This window comes from Vulpes vulpes, chromosome 2, assembly GCF_048418805.1.
Source record: "Vulpes vulpes isolate BD-2025 chromosome 2, VulVul3, whole genome shotgun sequence".
NCBI lineage: Eukaryota > Metazoa > Chordata > Mammalia > Carnivora > Canidae > Vulpes > Vulpes vulpes.
Genome location: NC_132781.1, coordinates 76,529,998 through 76,549,993, shown reverse-complemented (window position 1 = coordinate 76,549,993; position 19,996 = coordinate 76,529,998). Strand labels below are relative to the sequence as shown.

At 39.7% G+C, this 19,996-nt stretch overlaps 2 protein-coding genes across 32 annotated transcripts in view; both read right to left on the bottom strand.

The window, feature by feature from the left end:
* Positions 1–6,305, bottom strand: part of CLOCK (clock circadian regulator) — a 142,411-nt gene extending 136,106 nt beyond the window's left edge. For 12 of the 31 annotated variants that reach the window (XM_072748958.1, XM_072748963.1, XM_072748951.1 and 9 more), the window contains exons 1-2: positions 5,981–6,069; positions 4,874–4,952 (exon numbers count right to left, since the gene is read on the bottom strand). The gene's annotated coding sequence lies outside the window, so the exon portion shown is untranslated. Of the gene's footprint in view, positions 1–4,873; positions 4,953–5,062; positions 5,197–5,828; positions 5,944–5,980; positions 6,070–6,127 lie in introns of those variants that run through there. The other 19 variants (XM_072748954.1, XM_072748961.1, XM_072748965.1 and 16 more) reach the window with 7 other exon arrangements.
* Positions 6,306–12,674: 6,369 nt separating this feature from the next.
* PDCL2 (phosducin like 2) overlaps positions 12,675–19,996 on the bottom strand; it is a 29,130-nt gene continuing 21,808 nt past the window's right edge. The window contains exons 5-6 of the mRNA XM_026003476.2: positions 15,953–16,161; positions 12,675–12,832 (exon numbers count right to left, since the gene is read on the bottom strand). Of these exons, the coding sequence (XP_025859261.1) occupies positions 12,675–12,832; positions 15,953–16,161 (367 nt within the window). The remainder of the gene's footprint in view (positions 12,833–15,952; positions 16,162–19,996) is intronic.

Here is a 19,996-nt window from a genome sequence, read left to right as displayed (position 1 = left end):
CACTTTATTATGGATCATTATTAAATAATTTATTATATACTTATGCTGTATTTTTTCAACACAAAGCACAAAAGCTCAGTTTAATCTGGGTAGTAATACAAATTCAATATTAGTCTACTTAAATTCTAATTCAAAAGTGACACTATTATTTTAAAAATTAGTAACTTAAATGTCCAACTGAAAAAGATCAGTTAGTAAATTATCACACAAAAAGAGTAGTCTACAACCATTAAAAATAACGTTGTAGAAAAATCTGACATTAAGATGTTCACGATTTATTGGTAAGTGAATAGAATAATTTGCACTACAGTAGGTGCATTATGAGCCCATTTTGTAAACATCATTAAGCCTCTACTAAGTACACATATATTAATATAATGGCTAAACAAAATGCTGGAAGATATTCCAGAAGGTTAATAATGGCACTTCTTTGTGGTGGGATTTCCAACGATACATTAAAAATTTAACTCATGCTTTTTTGTGTTTCCCAAATTTTCTGTTAGGGATGTGCTATTTTTATAACTAGGAGAAAGAGATTAAGAAAGAGACAAAGGTATTATTTACGTTAAAGTCATATTTTAATGCAAATAACAAATTCTTAACTAGGGATATGGTTTAGTCTTTACTAGTAAAAGCCCCATCTGTCATTTGTTTTGTTTTGTCTTTAAATACAAAACCCCTTAACATGAACTAACCTGTATTTTTGTTTTCCACTATTCTAGTTGAGAATTAAAAATTTAAGTACCTGATTAAATGTGAACTCTGAAAAAGTGGGAATTTCTGTATTACTATTTGACCTCATAAATGTAGAAATTAAAATGTTTCTGAAAAATAAAGGTAAGTCACATCCTAAGCAGTATACCACAGGTCAAAGGCAATTCATAAAGATTTTTTTTATAGGCAGCCCAGTGGCTCAGCAGTTTAGCACTGCCTTCAGCCCAGGGTGTGATCCTGGAGTCCCAGGGTCGAGTCCCACATTGGGCTCCCTGCATGGAGCCTGCTTCTCCGTCTGCCTCTCTTCTCTGTGTATTTTTTAAGAATAAATAATAAAATAAAAAAAAATTTTTTTACAAGTGATTTCTGTTGACTTAGTCTAAAACTTAAAATAGCAGAATTACATCTCTGTGAAATACACACCTAAAACACATTAATAAAAAAAGACAACACTACACTTATGAGGATGGGTTTAGGTAATTTAAAATTTGCATAACCAAAAACATGGAGAAAAACAGGAATCTTTTATCCATCTAATTCATAGAAGTTACACTAACAGAGCTGTACACTATCCATCTAATTCACAGAAGTTACACTAACAGACTGACAAACGGTTGAAAAGCAACCTATAAATATAAATGCCATTACAGTAATTATAGTCAATTAGTAAGAAATAAATCACTCTGACACTTTATTCTAAAAGTAATTCATACAACTTCATCTAGCATGTTAGACTTGGTAAAAGGGAAAATGCAATCTTTACTGGTACAATGCCTTATAAGAAGAAATTTATGCATCTGCAAAGAATTGGACGGAAACACACAAAACAATAAAAGGCAATTTTGGTGTAATATAGAACTTCGATTTTTCACAATGTTGTTTGCTTTCATTGTTTTCATTGTTTAAGATATTTGCAGCCAACATGTATTTTAATTGACACAGCACAAGAAGTAAAACTGTGGGGGAAGAACACATTAAATATGTGCTTTCAGGAAAGGAAAAAAGAATTTAGTTTTAATACTGACACTGCCTGACATATCAGATGGTAGATAACAACTGACAGAATTAAATTTCCTAATATTCCTAACAATCCTGAAATCTAAAGTAGGCTGTATCATAATTATCAAGCTAAACATCAAATGGCTCTTTCCTGTGTATTACTATTAAAAAAAAAAAAAGCAAGTATCAATTAGTCTTATAAACGTCTGCTATAACAATGCAACTAAACTCCTTACTTCCTTATTCATTGAAGGCTAAAACTGGAGCTTTCTAAGTTTGCTCTATCCTTTCTTAACTATTTAAAAGGTTGAATATAAATTATTTCTCCAAACCCCATCCTGTAAAAATAAAAGGCTGGAAACAGTCTCATCCTTATATAAACCTTACGTATATTTTTCTTCTGGAATTGATCGTTTCCTATCTTGTGTAATAATCATTATATATGTGCTCTTTTTTTTTTTTTTTTTTTTTATATGTGCTCTTTTAATTACACTTGGTTCCAAACCCATAGAGGGCAGGGTCGATGGTACTTCATCTATGTGTCTCACATAGCTGAGTAAAGATTTAGTTTTGGTTAATCCTCTTAACTTTCTGCACTCTTTCACCTGAAAAGGATTATTAGAAAAGTAGTATTCTCTTGCAGGGGGTGATAGGAGGTGGGTGGAGGTGTGCATATTGCCTGTCAGGCGACATGTCTGCTGTCAGGCTAAGCACAAATCAGACCAAAAAGCCTCTTCTCCTCCTTTCCCCTTCACAGGCTAGATTTCATTCAAGACAATCAGCGTCTCTTATTTAAGAGTCTGCCTACACTCACTTCAGAAGACCCGAAGAAACTCATCATGTAATCTAAGGAGTTCCTAGTGGTCTGCAAGAACAGGAGAAAAAGTTTAACCTGTGAACTACTGACCAGGTCAAAGCCCAAAGAAAACCCTAGAATCCAAGGAATCCAACTCTTTCAGCTGAATCCAACCTACACCAGAGAAAGCTCACACCAGTATGATCTAACTGCCAGTTGTAAATGCACTCCAGGCCGACTGGCCCCTCACAAGTGAAAAGAGTATGTTCTAAGGAGTAAACCATATGTTAAACTTTCTGAAATACTCCAAGTTGTCTCCCTGCCCTGTTGGTAGTAAAAGAGCCCACAGCAGAGGCAAACGGACAGAAGAGATAATTCAATTTTCGGTATGAAAAAGTCATGTTTATAAACACACAGAAGATCTAGGTGGTTATACAACAGTGTTAACAGCAGTTATCTCTGGGGAGGGATGTGAAATAAAAGTCTAGGTATGCAAAGGAAGTTTTCACTTAGATACAAATTGTGTTGTTTTCATCTTTCATCAGCATCAATTTACTTCTATAATCTTAAAAATAATATTAAGTAAAATTCTGAAATATGATTCTATTTTTAAAATGGATTAATAAACCCACACGGTATTCAAATGAAAAATAAATGCCATTTTTCAGAAGCTTGGCTACTACAGACCTACAGATCAAACAGAAATAATGCAATTATCCTATCCTGCAAAATAAAAAGGAATACTGGTAACAAAAATGCCCAAAGCAATTGTCACCCACTACTCAAGGTTCACTACTTTGATTATACGGTATTAGCCACCAGAGGGAGTTTCAGTACCCTACCCTCAAAATTATATCCACTCTAACAAAGCCCTTTTCCAATTTTAACCTAATTAAAAAGGTTAGGCTGGCAGAGCTTTAAAAAAAAAAAAAAAATTTACAGCAATCCATAAATCATAAAAAGTTTTTCACATTATTGCACCAATAGAAGGACACTGCATCTCAACTTTAATTTTTCATAAGAACTATCTTTACAAATTTTCATTGAGGTTCATACGTGATTTCTTTAAGAGAAAAAAGTTTCCCAGTCTGAAAAGCAAACTACTAGACAATCAGGTCTATTATCACTGTAATGGAGTGTTCATATTCTCCAATTATCACAACTCTGTGGTTAAGAAAAGCAAAATTTCATATGACTATGACTCCTGAAAAAAGAGGAAGGGGACACAAAACCATCCTTTGAAAACTGCATAATCCAGCCATAATGCCCCATGTAAACAATGCCATTATATATTTAAGCAAAACAAAATACAACTAAGCGTCTGCAGGAGTTAGTCGGTGACATTTAGCATCTTAAAAATTAAAGGAGAAAGAGCCAAGCTTATTCTAAACTTTCAATGTCATTTTTCTAAAAAACAGTAAGAGAAATCATACTGAAAATGGCCCAAATCAACACAAGTAATGGAACAGAGACAGGCAAACAGACAAAACCCACAGAGCAAGTCATTTTGAAGAGGATTTTTGTTTAACCTAGTTTATGAATCTGTTACATCATCACAAAAATTTTTGAATACCAAGACACATGCAGTATACATCTCACTTCCCACCCCCCTTCATCGACACTACAGTTTCTCCCTCTCTCCCACTGGTACTACTTCCCCAGTATCCTCCCAGAGTTTATGATTGAAGAGCAAACGCAAGTTCATATTCTTATTCCTCCCCCACATCTTTACACATAAAGTAGCACATTATTCACACTGTCCTACACCTTGTTGGAGTTGCTTCCCCCCTCCCCCCCCCCACTTTATAACATATTTTGGAGAGAGCTCTCCATGCCAGTGCACAAACAGCTTCCTCATTCTTCTCGTGGCTGATCGAGACTAGCTCCACCACAACATTCATCTGCCTTCTCCTGCCTAACCTTTAATGACATCTTGTCCTTCCAACTACATAACTACCTGAGTTAGTTTCCTTTGCCTCTCTTGCCCCCCGCGCCCCCCAAGATCTTAAAATACAAACCAGATTTGAGGTGTCCCAAGGGATGACGTTCAAAAAAGCAACTCATTAGCTAAGTTTTATCCTTTACGGCACGTTTGTTTCGTGAAGCAGGTGAAGAAGGCGCAAAACACAAAACAAATAAAAACAAAAACAAAAAACCAGATCTGAGGTGTCCCAAGGGATGACTTTCAAAAAAGCAACTCATTCGCTAAGTTTTATCCTTTTCCGGACGTTTGTTTTGTGAAGCAGGTGAAGAAGGCGCAAAACACAAAACCAAACAAAACAAAACCAAAACAAAAAAAAAACCCAAAACACTCTTACTACAAAAAACAAAAGCCACCAGTTAGAATGCAATAAGTGAAGTTACCTTTTCTTTGATTTGGGGGATCAGCGTAATAGTCATATCACCAAGGACTGCAAAACTTTCTTCTTGTGCTCTGCTTTCACTGTAAAAGAAAACATCGGATTTTTATTATTATTATTTTTTTTTTTTAAAGACTGGTAAGCCCTAAAGTCCTCCTCCTGCGTGGCATCCCCAGAGCGAGGCAACGACCACCTGATCCGAGCTGTCGGATGCGCCAGGTCAGAGGCGGACGCGTGGATGTTTCGGGGGCTCCGCGTCACCAACGGGACCTCTACCCGCCGCGGAAACACGCCGGAGCGTCCTCAGCTCCGCGGCGCTGCGTGCAGGAAGGACCCGCCGGGGGCCGGAGCGCCGGGACCGGGCGGGCGCAGAGGCCCGGGGCGCCCCGCCGCAGCGGGCACGGCGGGGACAGCGGGGGCAGCGGGCACAGCGGGGCGCCCCGCCGCCCGCAGCCCCGGAACCCGACCCCTCACGGAACCGGCCCCCGGGCGGCGGCCGCCCGCTCCGACTGCGGGCCGGGCGCCGGGAGGGCGGGGGTTCCCCGGAGGAGCTGGCCGCCCCGCCGCCCCATTGGGCGCCGCTCCAAACGTGCCCGAGTTGTGACAGGAATAAAGTGGGTCACAAGGCCTAGCGGGTCCCCGGCGAAAGCCCTCCCGGCCCCGCGCCCGCGGCTTTCCCGGCCGCGCCGCCGCGGGAACCGGCCCCAGCGCCGCCGCGCGCTCCGGCCCCCGGCCTCGGCCCCCCGCCCCCGGCCCCGGCCCGGGCCCCGGCCCCGGCCCCGCCGCCGCCCCGCAGGTAACCCCAGCGGCCCCGGAGGGCCCCGCAACCAGAGCGCGGCTCCACCCCGACTCCCGGGAAAGCGCACAGCAGGGCCACCCGCAGGGAACTTGGGCTCCGGCTCCCGCCCGGCTCCCGCCCGGCGCCCCCTCCCCCCGCCCTCCCTTCCCCGCGCCCTCACCGTGTGGCTGGCGGCGGCTCCGGCTCCCTCCCCCACCCACCCCGGACTCCGGCAGCGGCGACTCGGAGCCGCGACCCCGCGGCGGCCCGCACACGCAGCACCTGGGCCCGCGGGCGGCGCTCCCCCCACCCCACCCACCCCCGCCCACCTACCTCCAAAAAAATGCACCGCTACGGCCGCCCGCTCCTCCCCCTCCCTTCCCTTCCCCTCCTCCCCCGGCCCCGGGAGCGCGCATGCGCCGGCGAGGCGGGCGGCCGGCGGACGGGAGGCCCGGGCCCACCCGGTGGGGCGCCACTCACCGGGAGCGCGCACGCGTCGGCGGCCAGATTTCCTCCGCGCTCTCGCCCGCGGGGTTTCCTCTCGGCGCCGGCAGCCGCGAGCGCGGCCCGTGATTGCGCTCCCTGGCGGCGCATGCGTCGTCCGCGGCCCCCGCGGGCTCGGGCGGCCGCCGCTCGCCGCTCGCCCCTCCCCTCACTCTCCCTTTCCCCGGCGCAGCGCGGCGCGCATGCGACTTGGCCCGTTAGGCGGCGCGGGGCCGCGGAGGGGATCCCAGGCGCTGGGGAGACTCCGGCGCCCTCGGGCCGTGCGTCTGCGCCGTCGGCGGAGGGAAACCGGGAGCTCCCCGGCGCCCACTTCCTCGCGCTCAGTCCTGGGAGGCCGGGGGGGGGGGGCGGGGGCGGCCTTGGGTCCGGGCGGCTTCGGCCTGCGGGGAGCGCGGCGGCGGCGGGAGGGCTTCTGGCCGGAGGCGCCCGGGGCCCGAAGGGGGACCCTCGCTCTCGTAGCCAGCGCACCAGGGAAGATTTTTTAATTTTTTTTTTCCCCCGGGTGTTGGCTGGCGGGGGGCTTTTTTTTTTTTTTTTTTTCTTCATTCCCCGGCGGCATCCCCCGTGTTTGCTCTCTCGGGGCGGGGCGAGCTGGTGGGCGAAGGTGGATGCGCTCCCGGGTGGGCGGGCCTGCGGCCACCGGATGTGGCCCCGGGGCGGGGGCGGGGGCCGGGGCGGCGGGGTCGCGAGGTCAGCGTGTGTCCTCCGGGCTCCGCGCCTGGTGGTGAGGCCTGGGGACCGCCTGGGGACCGCCGGGCGGAAGGTGGCGGAGGAAGCATGGGCGAACGCCAGGGACCAGGTTTGCAAGGCTTCCCTTTCTAGAAAAACGTGAGAATCCTTGCTACCTGACGTTGGGGGAAGTGACTTCCCCTGATGCTTACACACACAGTCGGTGCACGTGGGAAAGCACGTCTCCGCAGCTGCAGATGATTGGGAAAGATGATTGTGATGCTGCACAGTCCGCATTTCTAGCCGTTCTCGTGTTTTAAGTGAACGTCCTTTGGATTTGACGTAGAAGCCACTTTTCTTGTTTCCAAAAAAAAAAAAAGTACACAACCCTTTCAGCTATAAACTGCACCTTTCAAGGTAACATTCACCCCAGTAAGCATTTTAAATTCTCGCTGTATGCCCAGAAGAGAAAACATCATAATTAAGGAACTTGGCCCTCATCCCTCATCTGAGGATTTTTCTTGTCAAGAGTGGGAAAAGAAGGATGTATTGACCTACTCCATTATATAGCAGAAGGGATTTTTTTTTTTTAGTAGATATTTTTGTGTGTTCGGCGTTCATTCCCTAATTCTGATCATTGCCTTTGGGGAACTATTCACTCAGTCCGCGTGGCTGGGGTAGGTAGGACTCCACAGGGACAGCATATTTGAGTTAATCTTCTGCCTTAGGCTGGGGTTACCAGGAAGGGTGCTCTCTGCCAATGGACTTAAATCTGGGAAAATGAAGGCCTGAAGCCATCCTTCCACTTAGGGATTATTCTGAGAAAGAAGACAACGTGGAAAAAAAGCAGATTGAAAGATGGAGATGCGGCCTGCAAATACGTTTGATGCCCAGAATTCAATGTGGACTAAATAACTGGAAATTTCAGTTAAATTAGCTCTTTCATATTTGTGTTTTATTGCTTAAACTAGTGAGAAGTTTTCTGTCACTTGCTATCCTGAATCCTAAGGGATGCTGGTAGCAGGAGAGGAAGCAAAGTTAATACCAGTAAGGTAGGTTGCAGCCAAACCAGAGGGTGTGAGTGCTTCACCTTATGACATGGGTGTTTATATTCTCTTCTAGAGAAAGTGATCCCTCCTCACTTCTACATCATCTAGAGTTCATATCTTCAAAAATACCTTTGCCCCTTTTAATGGTTCCATTGTCCTCTTAGTTACTACTATCAACTCATGTTCATCTTTGACTCCTTCCTCTCTCTTTCTGTAATCATTTACCAAGACCTGTTGATAATCCTCTGTTTTTCTGCTCAGCCACTTCTTGAACATTTCCCACAATTCAGTTCACATTTTATCTGTTCTAAGAAAGCTATCAGATGTTTCTTTTTTTTTTATTTTTTTAATTTTTATTTATTTATGATAGTCACACACACACAGAGAGAGAGAGAGAGGCAGAGACATAGGCAGAAGGGAGAAGCAGGCTCCATGCACCGGGAGTCCGACATGGGATTCGATCCCGGGTCTCCAGGATCGCGCCCCGGGCCAAAGGCAGGCACTAAACCGCTGCGCCACCCAGAGATCCCCCTATCAGATGTTTCTAATAACTTCCAACTTCCCAATTCTACTTTTCCCTAAAACATTTTGCCTCATAGTTTCACAGATTTAGGGCTCCAGCCTAAACACAATTTATATATATGATTTAAATATTCTGTTAATTCCTTCTCATACACTATACTGTTTTATTTCCAACTGATTCCCCTAGTTGATGTCTTGATAGAGACAATACAGCTGAGTTAAGTGTACAAAGTCGGAAACTAAACTGCCTGTTTAAAATCCCACCACTTAATATCTGCGTGACTTTGAGCAAGTTATTTCCCTGTTCTTCAGTTTTCTCATCTATAAAATGAGGATAATAGAAAACCTGTCTCGTGGGATAATTGAGATATAGAGATACAGATCTATATAGATATATAGTTGTAGTTATGTATGTGTGTGTGTAATAATACCTGGTACATAAGAGATCTCTCTTGGCTAGTATTTTTTTTAATTCGGTTCCACACCCAATATGGGGCTCCAACTTATGATTCTGAGATCCAGTCACATGCTCCAACTACTCAGCCAGCCAGGCACCCCTAAGTGTTGGTTATTATTAATGATATCTCCTTTTGTGTAATACTTACATCTCTTGCTCAAAATCTTCCCTTAGTTCTTGGGTCCCATCAGTTACAAAGTCCTTTCATAGTCTGTCCTTTCATAATACCTCTCTCATCCAGCCATTCATTGGCATTACTAGTTTCTCTACTATAGTTTAAAGTGAATTGGAACATAGGAAATCTAAGATATGTGTAATAGGGAATATAAGGACAGTTTGTGGGGATTTTTTGTTTTAAGAAATCTCCATGGTTTAGCTAATTACTAATACTGTTTCTAGAACCTTTAAAATAGAGGGAAGTACAATAATATGAGGTTGTATTACAGACTTTGGAGTCAAAACTAAGAGACGCTGAACAAGTTAATTTTCTGAGCTTCAGAGCACTTATCTGTAAAGATAGAGGAATCTCAGAATTAGGATGATCAAATGTAACTTATAAAGTGCTACATAAAGGTTGAGTAGTAAGGATGGTGGTTTTAGATGTTTACAATTTGTTGTTGGGCCCCTAGGAGTGGTTGAAACAACTTCAAAATTTGTACTCCAGCCTACACCTCTCCTTTGGGCTCCATACACATATGTCCAATTGTCTCCTCTTGGGTATCTCAAATGCCCTTTCAATCTATTCTTTAAAGAGCAGCATGAATATTCTTTTGGAAATATGAATGAAATCATGTTCCTACTTGAAAACCTTTGCTTCCCATTTCATGCAAATTCCTAATCACAATCATTATCCCGTTTGATCTAGCCCTTGCTACCTCTCCCACCTCATGTTCTCCATTTTCTCCTTTTCCCATAACACTCCCACATAGAAACTTGCCTCAGTTCCTTGCTAATCTATCTCTGTTCTCTGACTTTGGCACATACTGTGTCCTTGCCTGGATCACCCTCCTACCTTTTCCCATGGCTGTCTCCTCAGTCCTCATGTCTCAAAATTCTACCTACCTCATTTTTAAGTAGAGGTTTCTCCTACCTCTCAGCTACACCCCCGCCCCCTGGGACTCACAGTTACTATTTTGCCCACTGTTTCCTCCATAATACCACGTTTAAGTTACATGTATATTTGTTTGATATTTGTTTTCTTATTTATTAACTAACATCCTCACCAGCATGTGGCAAACTCCAAGAGGCAAGAACTATGTTTTGTCCACCACTGAATTTGCAGTATGTGTTTCAGTGCCTGAGGTGAATGAATGAATGGACGAATGAATACATGAGATAAAAGGTAAAACATGCTAAAAAGAAGATTTTTAGGATTATCTGTATATCCTAGATGATGAATGCAGGCAGCAGATTATAATCCTGTCAAGCATTAGCCTTAGTGTGTTTTAAAGTACAAAAGGGAGACAAGCTGAAATCAAATAGTGAAATATGATCACTCTTAATAACCAAGAATGTAGAGGAAAAGTTAAAGAATGCACTGAAGATGTATTTAAGGGGTTTGATACCAAGTGCTGCTCAATCACCTAAGGATCTCATTAAAACAAAAATTCCAATTCAGTTAGTCTGGGATGGGTCTTGAGATTCTGATTTCTAACTAGCCTCTGGGAATGCTGCAAATTCCAGGACTACGCTTTGACAAATAAGGCACTGTCAAGTAGGGAAGGGAATTGCATGGTTGGCAGCAAGGAATAGAGAAAAATATTAGGTTGAGATATATGAAATCATCCCTTTTTTGTAGGTCGAAAACAATTGAATATTGGCAATTTCAAAAAAGAATTTTAAACTTATATCCCATTAAATAAGAATCACTCAATAAAACGGAAAACAAATATTAATTTCTCAGCATTCTGACAAGTATTTATACCCTACTCTCACTATAAGTGAGAATGTCTAAATGAAATAGCATATGGAAGTAGAACTGACCTGCAATGGCAGGCACGAACTTGCCAGAATAATGTGTATGGGGGTGGGGGTGGGAATGTCCGCATGGACACATAATTTGAAAAAGACCAACTGGAATCACAACCAGCCTAATTATGATATGCTATAATTTTGTGATTTTTATAAATATTAGTCTTCGTTAACTGTTCTTGTGAATAAAAACTTACTGCCACCTGGTGGATCTGAGTTAAGAGTTAGAAGGGAAATACATATCTTTTCATTCAGGTAGCTTAAATACTATTAATACTTCCTCTGTTAATTTTAACTTGAAAAATAGACAAATATGTATTTACTTTAAAAAAAAGATTACACTTGGAACTTTTTGCATTTGGTTTTAACTGGAGATGCAATAATGTTGTTACTTATGTACATTACATGGTATTAAAGTTATATTTTAACTTTATAATATGACTTTTCATTTCCACAACTTTTATTGTAGCTAGAAACATGTCCATCCATTTGTTAAAGAGAATTTCAGGAGTTGAACCAGTATAGATTATTATTTCTCTTATGTATGCATAATGCTATCAAAAAAAAAATCTGTGCAACTCAATTTTCCATCCTTTCATCCCAAGATGTAGGTTTTCAAAAGCCCTTAGCCATCTCAGAAGAAAGACATCTTCCTAATCCTTTGCCAAGTTAGATCATTTGATTTTTACCTTACCTGTTACCATATTCAAATCTGTATTTAACTTTCCTCCCACTTCCTCATTGTCCAAAGCCTCTGATTCCTATTCCCCCATCCAACCCCCGACAAGAACAGCAGTCTTTTCTTGACTCCACGTCAAATGTCTCAATTCTCGCCAATTTACTGTTGTAATTTAATCATTTAAACTTAGTATGGATTCTCACAAATATCAGTGAACATCCACAATCCGAATGATAATGAGTCATCATGTATATACAAAGTAGAAGAATAAAACCTGTTACTGAACTATTTCATGCTGGATTTACCATCTTTAAGAGTGCTGCTCATTACTAAGCTAAGATAAAACAGCCTGTAGGTCTTCTTCAGTGTCCTAATATTGTATACTTTTTCATAATGATGTCTTCTGTGATTAGTATTAAAACATGGGGAAGCCTCACAATATATTTGTCTCACTTCTCCTAATTTCGAAACTTTACATGTCATACACTTCTGATTCTATAGTCATCAGTGAGAGTACTTAGTAATTTTCTACTTTATAACAGAACTATTAAAAACAATGAGTACAGATGTTTCCTATGTACTTTTCAGAATCCTTAAATTGCGTTTTTCCAATGAGTGGTTAATCTTTTTTGTAACAAGAGATTAAAAAAAAAAAAAGCATGGTCATAAATTTAAGTATTTTCACTCAAGGCCCCTAAATAATAGACTTAAAAAAAAAATCTATCGATATAGGGGTGGCTCAGTCAGTAGAGCATGTGACTCAATCTCAGGATCATGAGTTCAAACCCCATGGTGGGTGTAGAGCCTACTTAAAAAATAATGATAATAAAAATATCTATTGATGTAACTGAAGTGAAATTTCATGGTCATCTTTCATTATTTTCATTCATAGGCCTCTTTGGGAGTAAGCAACACAGAGGACTTGTAATATTTTGTGCTTTTATCCAACATGAGTCAAAAAAGGATAAACCACAGAAAAATATTAAGGGCTCAATACAAATTCTGGCTTTGTTGGAGGCAATAAATATTCTGAAATACCTGAAAGTTTTTGAAATGATGTATAACTATACTTCTAATATAAAAATGAAAATCTAAAAATTTTCTGATCTCTGATTATTATAACGAATGACAAAACATTCAATATATAAATACTTTGAAGCTATTTATTAAATATTTCTATTTGGTATCATCATTATCACTGTTTGAACTATTAGTGTCATCATAAATAGAAGTGTTTCTAATTGAAGATACCATCACATCTACAATGCTTTTTTTGGGGTTTTCTTCTAAATCAGTCTGTATTGCTCCAACTTCTGCTAGTTTCCATTCAAGTTCTGCAATAAATAACCCATCATTAAATCAGATAAAAATCTTGGAAAATGAAAATAGCTTCTCATCTATATGAAACAGTAGTTGATGCTAATAAAATTAATGTGTAATAAGTGAGGATATATTTAGAGCTTGAGTGACAATGAAAATGTTACAGTATCAAAATACACATTGGATACAGCAAAGTTATACTTAAAGGGAGAAATTATGGCTAAAATGTTTATTTTAAATTGACTGAAAATAAGTGTCTTAAAAGTTCAAATGAAGCAGCTAGAAAAAAAACAATAAAATAAATTCAGGAAAAGCTGAAAGAGAAATATAATGAAGAAAAGACTTAGCAAAAGTAGGAAAACAAAATCAGTTTAGGTGACCAATAAAATTAAAAGGTTGTTCTTTGAAGAAACTAATAGATATACCTCAGGCAAAAACGATCACAAAAGGAAAGAAATCAATTCATATAAATAACTCAAATGGGGCATAGCCAAGGTAGATTCTAATATGGCTATGAGACTATGAAAAACTTATGCCGAGACATTTGAAAACTTTAATGGGAAAATTTTAACAAACATATAAATTACCAAAATATACCCGAGGGAGAAACCAAAAGAATTGAACTGATAATCAAAAATTCCAATTGAACTGATAACCAAAAATTCCAATCCCTACAAATTCATCATTTTGTTAAATTTATTCCTAAGTGCAGTATAGATGAACAGAACATTTATGAGGCAAATTACAAAACACACGTTTGAGGAAAATTATAAAATATGTTACAAAATGTAATCTATAGGGATGCCTGGGTGGCTTAGAGGTTGTGTGTCTGCCTTCGACTCAGGGTGTGATCCCGAAGTCCTGGATCGAGTCCTACATGGGGTTCCCTGCATGGAGCCTGCTTCTCCCTCTGCCTATGTCTCTGCTCTCTGTGTGTCTCTCATGAAGAAACAAATAACATCTTTTTAAAAAATGTAATCTGTACATCTATGAGGAAAATCACAAAATACATAAAAGACCAAGCTAAATGATGAGATACAGCTCATTCATGGATAGGAGCATCCACTGTTATTGCATATCAAGTCTCCAACAATTCATCTATAAAAATTATTCTAATAACTGGATTTTTCATATAAGCCGACTAATTCTAACATTTATGTGAAATGTTGGAAAAGATTTGCCCTACTGAAGACTACTAGCTTGTTATAAAGCTATAGGAATAAACATTGATTCAGGGATAGACAATAGAAACTTCAAAAATAAATTGAAGCAGTTTTGGAACCATGAAAAATGACATTAGGAAACATTAAAAATCAGTGGGGAAAATACCTCACATACATTAGGATTGTTACTACAACACACACACATATACACAGAAAACAAGTATTGATGAGGATGTGGAGAAATTGGAATTCCTGTGCACTGTTGATGGAAGCATAAAATGGGGCAGCCACTATGCAAAACAGAATGCTGTCTCTCAAAAACTTAAAATAGAATTATTATATGATCCAGCAATTCTACTTCCAAATATATACCCAAAAGAATTGAAAACTGGGACTAGAACAGATTATTTGTACATCTATGTTCATAGCATCATGATTCACAAAAGCCAAAAGGTAGAAGCAACCCAAGTGTCCATGGACAGATGAATGGATACACAAAATATGGCCTAAACATAAAATGGAATATTATTCAGCCTTAAAAAGTAAGGATATTCTGACAAATGCCATAAAATGAATGAACCTTGAGGACATTATGCTAAATGAAATAAGCCAGTCACAAAAGGACAAATACTGTATGTTTCATTCATATGAGGTATTGAAAGTAGTCAATTCATGGAGTCAGAAAGTAGAATGGTAGTTACCAAGACTGGAGGAGGAGAGGGGAATAGGGAGCTATTGGTCAGTAGGTATAGAGTGCAGTTATGTAAGATGAAAGAGTTCTAGAGATGGATAGTGGTGATGGCTGCACAACAGTGTGAATTTACTTAATGCTGCTGAACTGTATACTTAAAAATGGTCAAATAAGTCCTGAGTATGTAATGTACAGCATGTTACAGTTGGTTAATAATACTGTATTATATATTTTTAAATGGTTAAGATGGTAAATTTCATGTTATGTGTATTTTACAACAATTTTAAAAATTGTTTATACCAAAAAATGCCCAAAAAACCCACAAAAAACATGGACCAGATAACACAATATTCATGATCATGATTGCCTGCTGAGAGATAGGAAGGGGAATGGGACTAGGAAGAAAATATAGGTAACTTTATATCTGTAATGTTTATTTGAACAACAAACAAATAGCTCAAGCAAACATGAAGAAATGTTCACATTTGTTATTTTTGGCAGTAATCGATAACATAAATGTTTGCTATATTATTATTTGTACTCTTACATACTAATTTTTTTAATTAAAAGGATGAGGCTCAATGGCTTTACATTGGTGTGAGAAAAAAGATTTTAATAATATAGATTAAAGCAGTTCCAAGAAATGACTAGATCAAGGATATGGCCTTGGAAGGAGGTCAGGAAATAAAAATTACTAAAGAAATTAAAATTATAAAGTGCTGTGCTGCGTACTGTGAAAAAGAAAATAAAGGGAATTAATTAACTGATAAAATCAGATAGTATGTCGATAAGTGAAATAAATTTTATAGAGAAAATATGCTACAGAAATTTAGGAGAGAAGAGGAAGATTATGAACTGGTCCAAAGTCACGTAATGAGAGAAATGGAAACCTAGGAGAACCACAAAGGAACAGGATATGGAGGAACAATAAAGAATGGTAGGGTATTTAGGGTCCAGGGCATGAGTATGAGACCAAGAATAAAGGCACAAATGAGTAAGATGTCTCTGCAGTAATACAGTTGGATCGGTAGGCTGAAATTCTTAAGCAGAAGATTCTGTATTTTTAACTTATTTGAAACAAAGGAACCTTTAAGGATTTAAGCAAGTAGATGTTGTAAGAAGCATATTACTATAGGAAAATTAATCGGAAGGCCTACAAGAAGAGATTAGAAGGGAGGGGGAAAATACCTTATGTTTTATGGAGATAAACTTTCATGATATTTGTAAATTTTTGGAAGTTTTCACCTGTTTAATAAACATTTTAAAAATAGTATCATTACCTTCTAGCTTGAGATTTATCCCTCCACATTCTATAATTCCAATGAATTTGCCTTCTATCTGACCGTTTTTATAAACAAAAATTGTTGGTAAACAATTGTCATGGTAGTGTTGAATACAGCTGTTCACGATGGCTTTAACAAACTTAGTTTCCGGAAACTTTCTTGCTAGGAGACTAAGATGCTGGTTAACCAACAAACACATTGGGATGCTAAAAAGAGAAACAGTACACAACATCTTTAAAAACACACTACTTATCTCTAATGAACTAAGTGAAATATCTACATGACAAAAATACATCTTTAGATATTCTTTTTTTAATTAATTAATTGGGGGGGCTAAGTGGGGGGAGGGGCAGAGAGAGAGCATCTTCAAGCCAACTCCCAGCTGAGCACAGAGCCCTATCTGAGGACCCATGAGACCAAGACCTGGGTAGAAACCAAGAGTCAGTACTTAACCGACTAAGCCACCCAGGTTCACCTCTTTGGATATTCTTTTAATATAACAGCATATCAACTCTTATCTTCTATTTTTACCTTTAGTAATGATAAACTGCAGAGCCCTACCATATATATTGTAAACACAATTATAGCCTCGGAGTGAAGCTTGCTACCATGGGAATTTGATGCATAACTAAGGCTAACCACATCTGACTTAGCGTCAATTTAATCAAGTTAGTTCCTAGTTTACAGGACTAAGGGAAAACAAAACAAGACAGGACACTTCTAGGGAATCCTTAGTAGTTCTGAGTTGAAACAAAGGATTCCAGCTCTTTTCACCACCTTGGGCTTATTTTTACGTGAGATTATGACATCCAAAGTGTCTTATCTCAAATTTCTTTTCTTTTTTTTAATCTCAAATTTCCTTGAATTTCTTGACCTCATCCACACTTTTCTTTGACATCCCACTCCATGAAGCATCCTATTTCCCATTATCTAGAACTATTCCCTATCAGATCTTTAAGGGGCACCTGGTTGGCTCAGTTGGAAGAACATGCGACTCTTGATCTTGGGATCATGAATTCAAACCTCACGTTGGGTAGAGAGATTAATAAATTTTTAAAAAATTGATTGGAAGTGTGACCAGAACCTGCAATTCTTCTGCTATCATTTGACTCCCAATATACCCACTCTTCAATTAGTCCCTTTTCTCTCTCACTCATTCACAGCCTTATCAAACTGTTTCAGAGCCAATCCTTTACTTTATCCCATACACATTTCCCATGGGACCTTTCTCTGCTTGTTATTTTGCTCTCCCTCTTGTTTCCTCCACTTTCTATAAATATACTTAAGTTACTAAATTTTTAAGAGTTACTTACAACTCTGTGTCTCCTTCAAATAACCACTCTCTCTTGTTCATAGCCCCAAAAGAAAGGAAAATAATAATCTCTATGTTCTGTTCACTTCCTTTCTTGAAAGGTTTTCCCTTTTATTGGCTTTTGTGATAACACTTTTTTTCCCCAGGGGGAAAAAAAGGTGGTTTTATTAAAGCACGGGGACAGGACCCGTGGGCAAGAAAAGCTGCTGTGATAACACTTTCTATTAATTTCCTTTTTACTTTTTTGACTTCCTTCTTCTATGACTCAAATGTGGATGTTCTTTGTGATTGTGTCCTGGACTCTCTTATACTGGACACATTTCACTGTGCCATCTTACCCATTCTGATATAAACACTGATGAACTAAAAAAACAAAACAAAACAAAAAACACTGATGAACTTCATGTCCCCACCTCCCTTAAAGAAAAAAAAGTATATATGTATATATTATACATTTCTTCTGTATTTTCTTAGTTTGGCACAGAGGCCAAAAATCTCCCTTTTCTCTACATCTAATCGGTAATCAAATCATGTTGCTCCTACTTCCTTGTCTCATACCTAACTAACCTCTCCTCTTTTTCTCCATTATCTTACTCCTTTCCTTTCTCAACTGAGCTTCATCAGATTGTCCTAAATGACCTGTTTCCAGGCTTAGTTTCCCAAATTCATCCTTGACCCTTGCTGACAAAGGGAGCTCAGCATGAAAATCTCACCATGTAACAACTGCCCTGCTCTCAAGCTTAAAGTCCCTCCCTAAGTGGCTTTTCACTGTCTTTGGGATAAAGTCTGGGCTCCTCTGTGTAGCTTTCAAGGTTCTCTGTGGTCTCTTTGTCTGCTACCACATTACTTAAAGCAAGATGCTGTCTTATTTCTGTAATCTTTCTTTAAGCTGTACACTCTAACACATCCCACCTCATCCTGTCTACTTCCTTTGGGGAATCTTATTTTTTGAGGCCAAGACCAGGAATTACATACTCTGTAGAAAGTTCCAGACTTCCTTCCTCCAAGGATAAAACGTACTACCCCTTCTTCAGGACTATATAAAATTCAACTCTAGGACCTAAAAGACTGTATTGTTATGTTTAATTGTCTCTCTCTGCTATAGTGATGGCTTTGTATCTCCACCATCTACAAAATCTTCAGAAATCCTAATACTAGATAATGTTATATATCAATTTATGGTGCAAGAAACTAAGAAAAACAAATTAAATGCATTATAAGTTTAACTTACATTTCAAAATATAGAATGTCATTTATTTTAATAACTACAACCTGCTACAAATCTAGAGTCTGTTTTATTTTAGTGGGTGAAAAAGCATGAGCCACCTAACACAAATATCAATTTTCCACACAAAGCAACAATGTAAATTGCCTTTGTAAGTTTCAGTTTTCCTCAAATAGGTGAAATTAATCCACTAATACCTAATTTAATGGAATCGTATCATTACTGTCAGAAGGAGAGCTAGATCAGTGGTAATGACAGACACTTATGGGGTAGGTGGGGTGAATGGCAGGTGGGTGGACATTGGTGGTGATAGTGAAAAGTGTAAAGTTAAGAGAGTGTGGTGTAACAGATTATGTGCAGGGAGAAGATGGTTTGCCTGAAAACAGTTTTGACAGCAAGCGGTAAGGGAACACATTTAGTAAGGGGCTCAGGGGCCAGAATATACCCCCAGAAGAACTGTAAACTGTAAGGGAGACCTTTGACATAGAACATAAGATAAGGGCCTAGTTATGGTATTTGAGGTTCAAAATATGCATTTGGCATAAGAATGATGTAAAAGCCAAAATTGGAATTTGGGCACAGGGGTAAGATAGAATAAAATCAGAATCAAGGCTGACCTGAAGCTCAGCCACTAAGCTCACTGGCCCAGGATAATTAGATCCCCCTAGGGGACACTAGGCAAGCTGAGCCTTCACTTGGATAAAGAGTCAGCCCAGTTCTAGAATTTTAATGGCAAAAAGACATTAAAATTACAGAACAGAGGAACCTAGTTCAAAAACAGACTCTTGGAGCATCTGGCTCAGTCAGTTAAGTGTCTGCCTTTGGCTCAGGTCATGATCCCAGGGTCCTGGGATGGAGCTCCGCTGAGTCAGGCTTCCTGCACAGTGGGAAGTCTGCTTCTCCCTCTCCATTTCCCACTGCTTGGGCTCTTTCTCTCTCTTTCTCTCAGATAAATAAACAAAATCTTTTAAAAAGTGTTCCTATAAGTTTATAGAAGGCAGCTAAACATACAAATGTGTTAAACAGTTATACTCCATTTTGCAATATGAAAAGTTATGAGTCAACCCATTATTAAAAACTAGGCTTTTCTAAGGACCATTGTCACACAAATAATTATTTTCCGTTTTTCAAATTTGATTACAGATTAGTTTTCTTCAACAGGGTGTTTTAAGGCAGCCCGAGTGGCTCAGCAGTTTAGCACTGCCTTCAGCCCAGGGCATAATCCTGGAGATCCAGGATCGAGTCCCACATTGGGCTCCCTGCATGGAGCCTGCTTCTCCCTCTGCCTGTGTCTCTGCCTCTGTCTCTGTATCTCTCATGAATAAGTAAATAAAATCTTAAAAACAAACAAACAAACAAACAAAAAACCCCACAAATGGGTGTTTTATATCAATACATGAATACATTTTCCTAATGTCAAGAAAATGATTATTGTATATAATTATCTTAGACTGGTTGCCTCTCAAAATATCTTCTGAGAAGGTCACAAATACTTAAAATATTA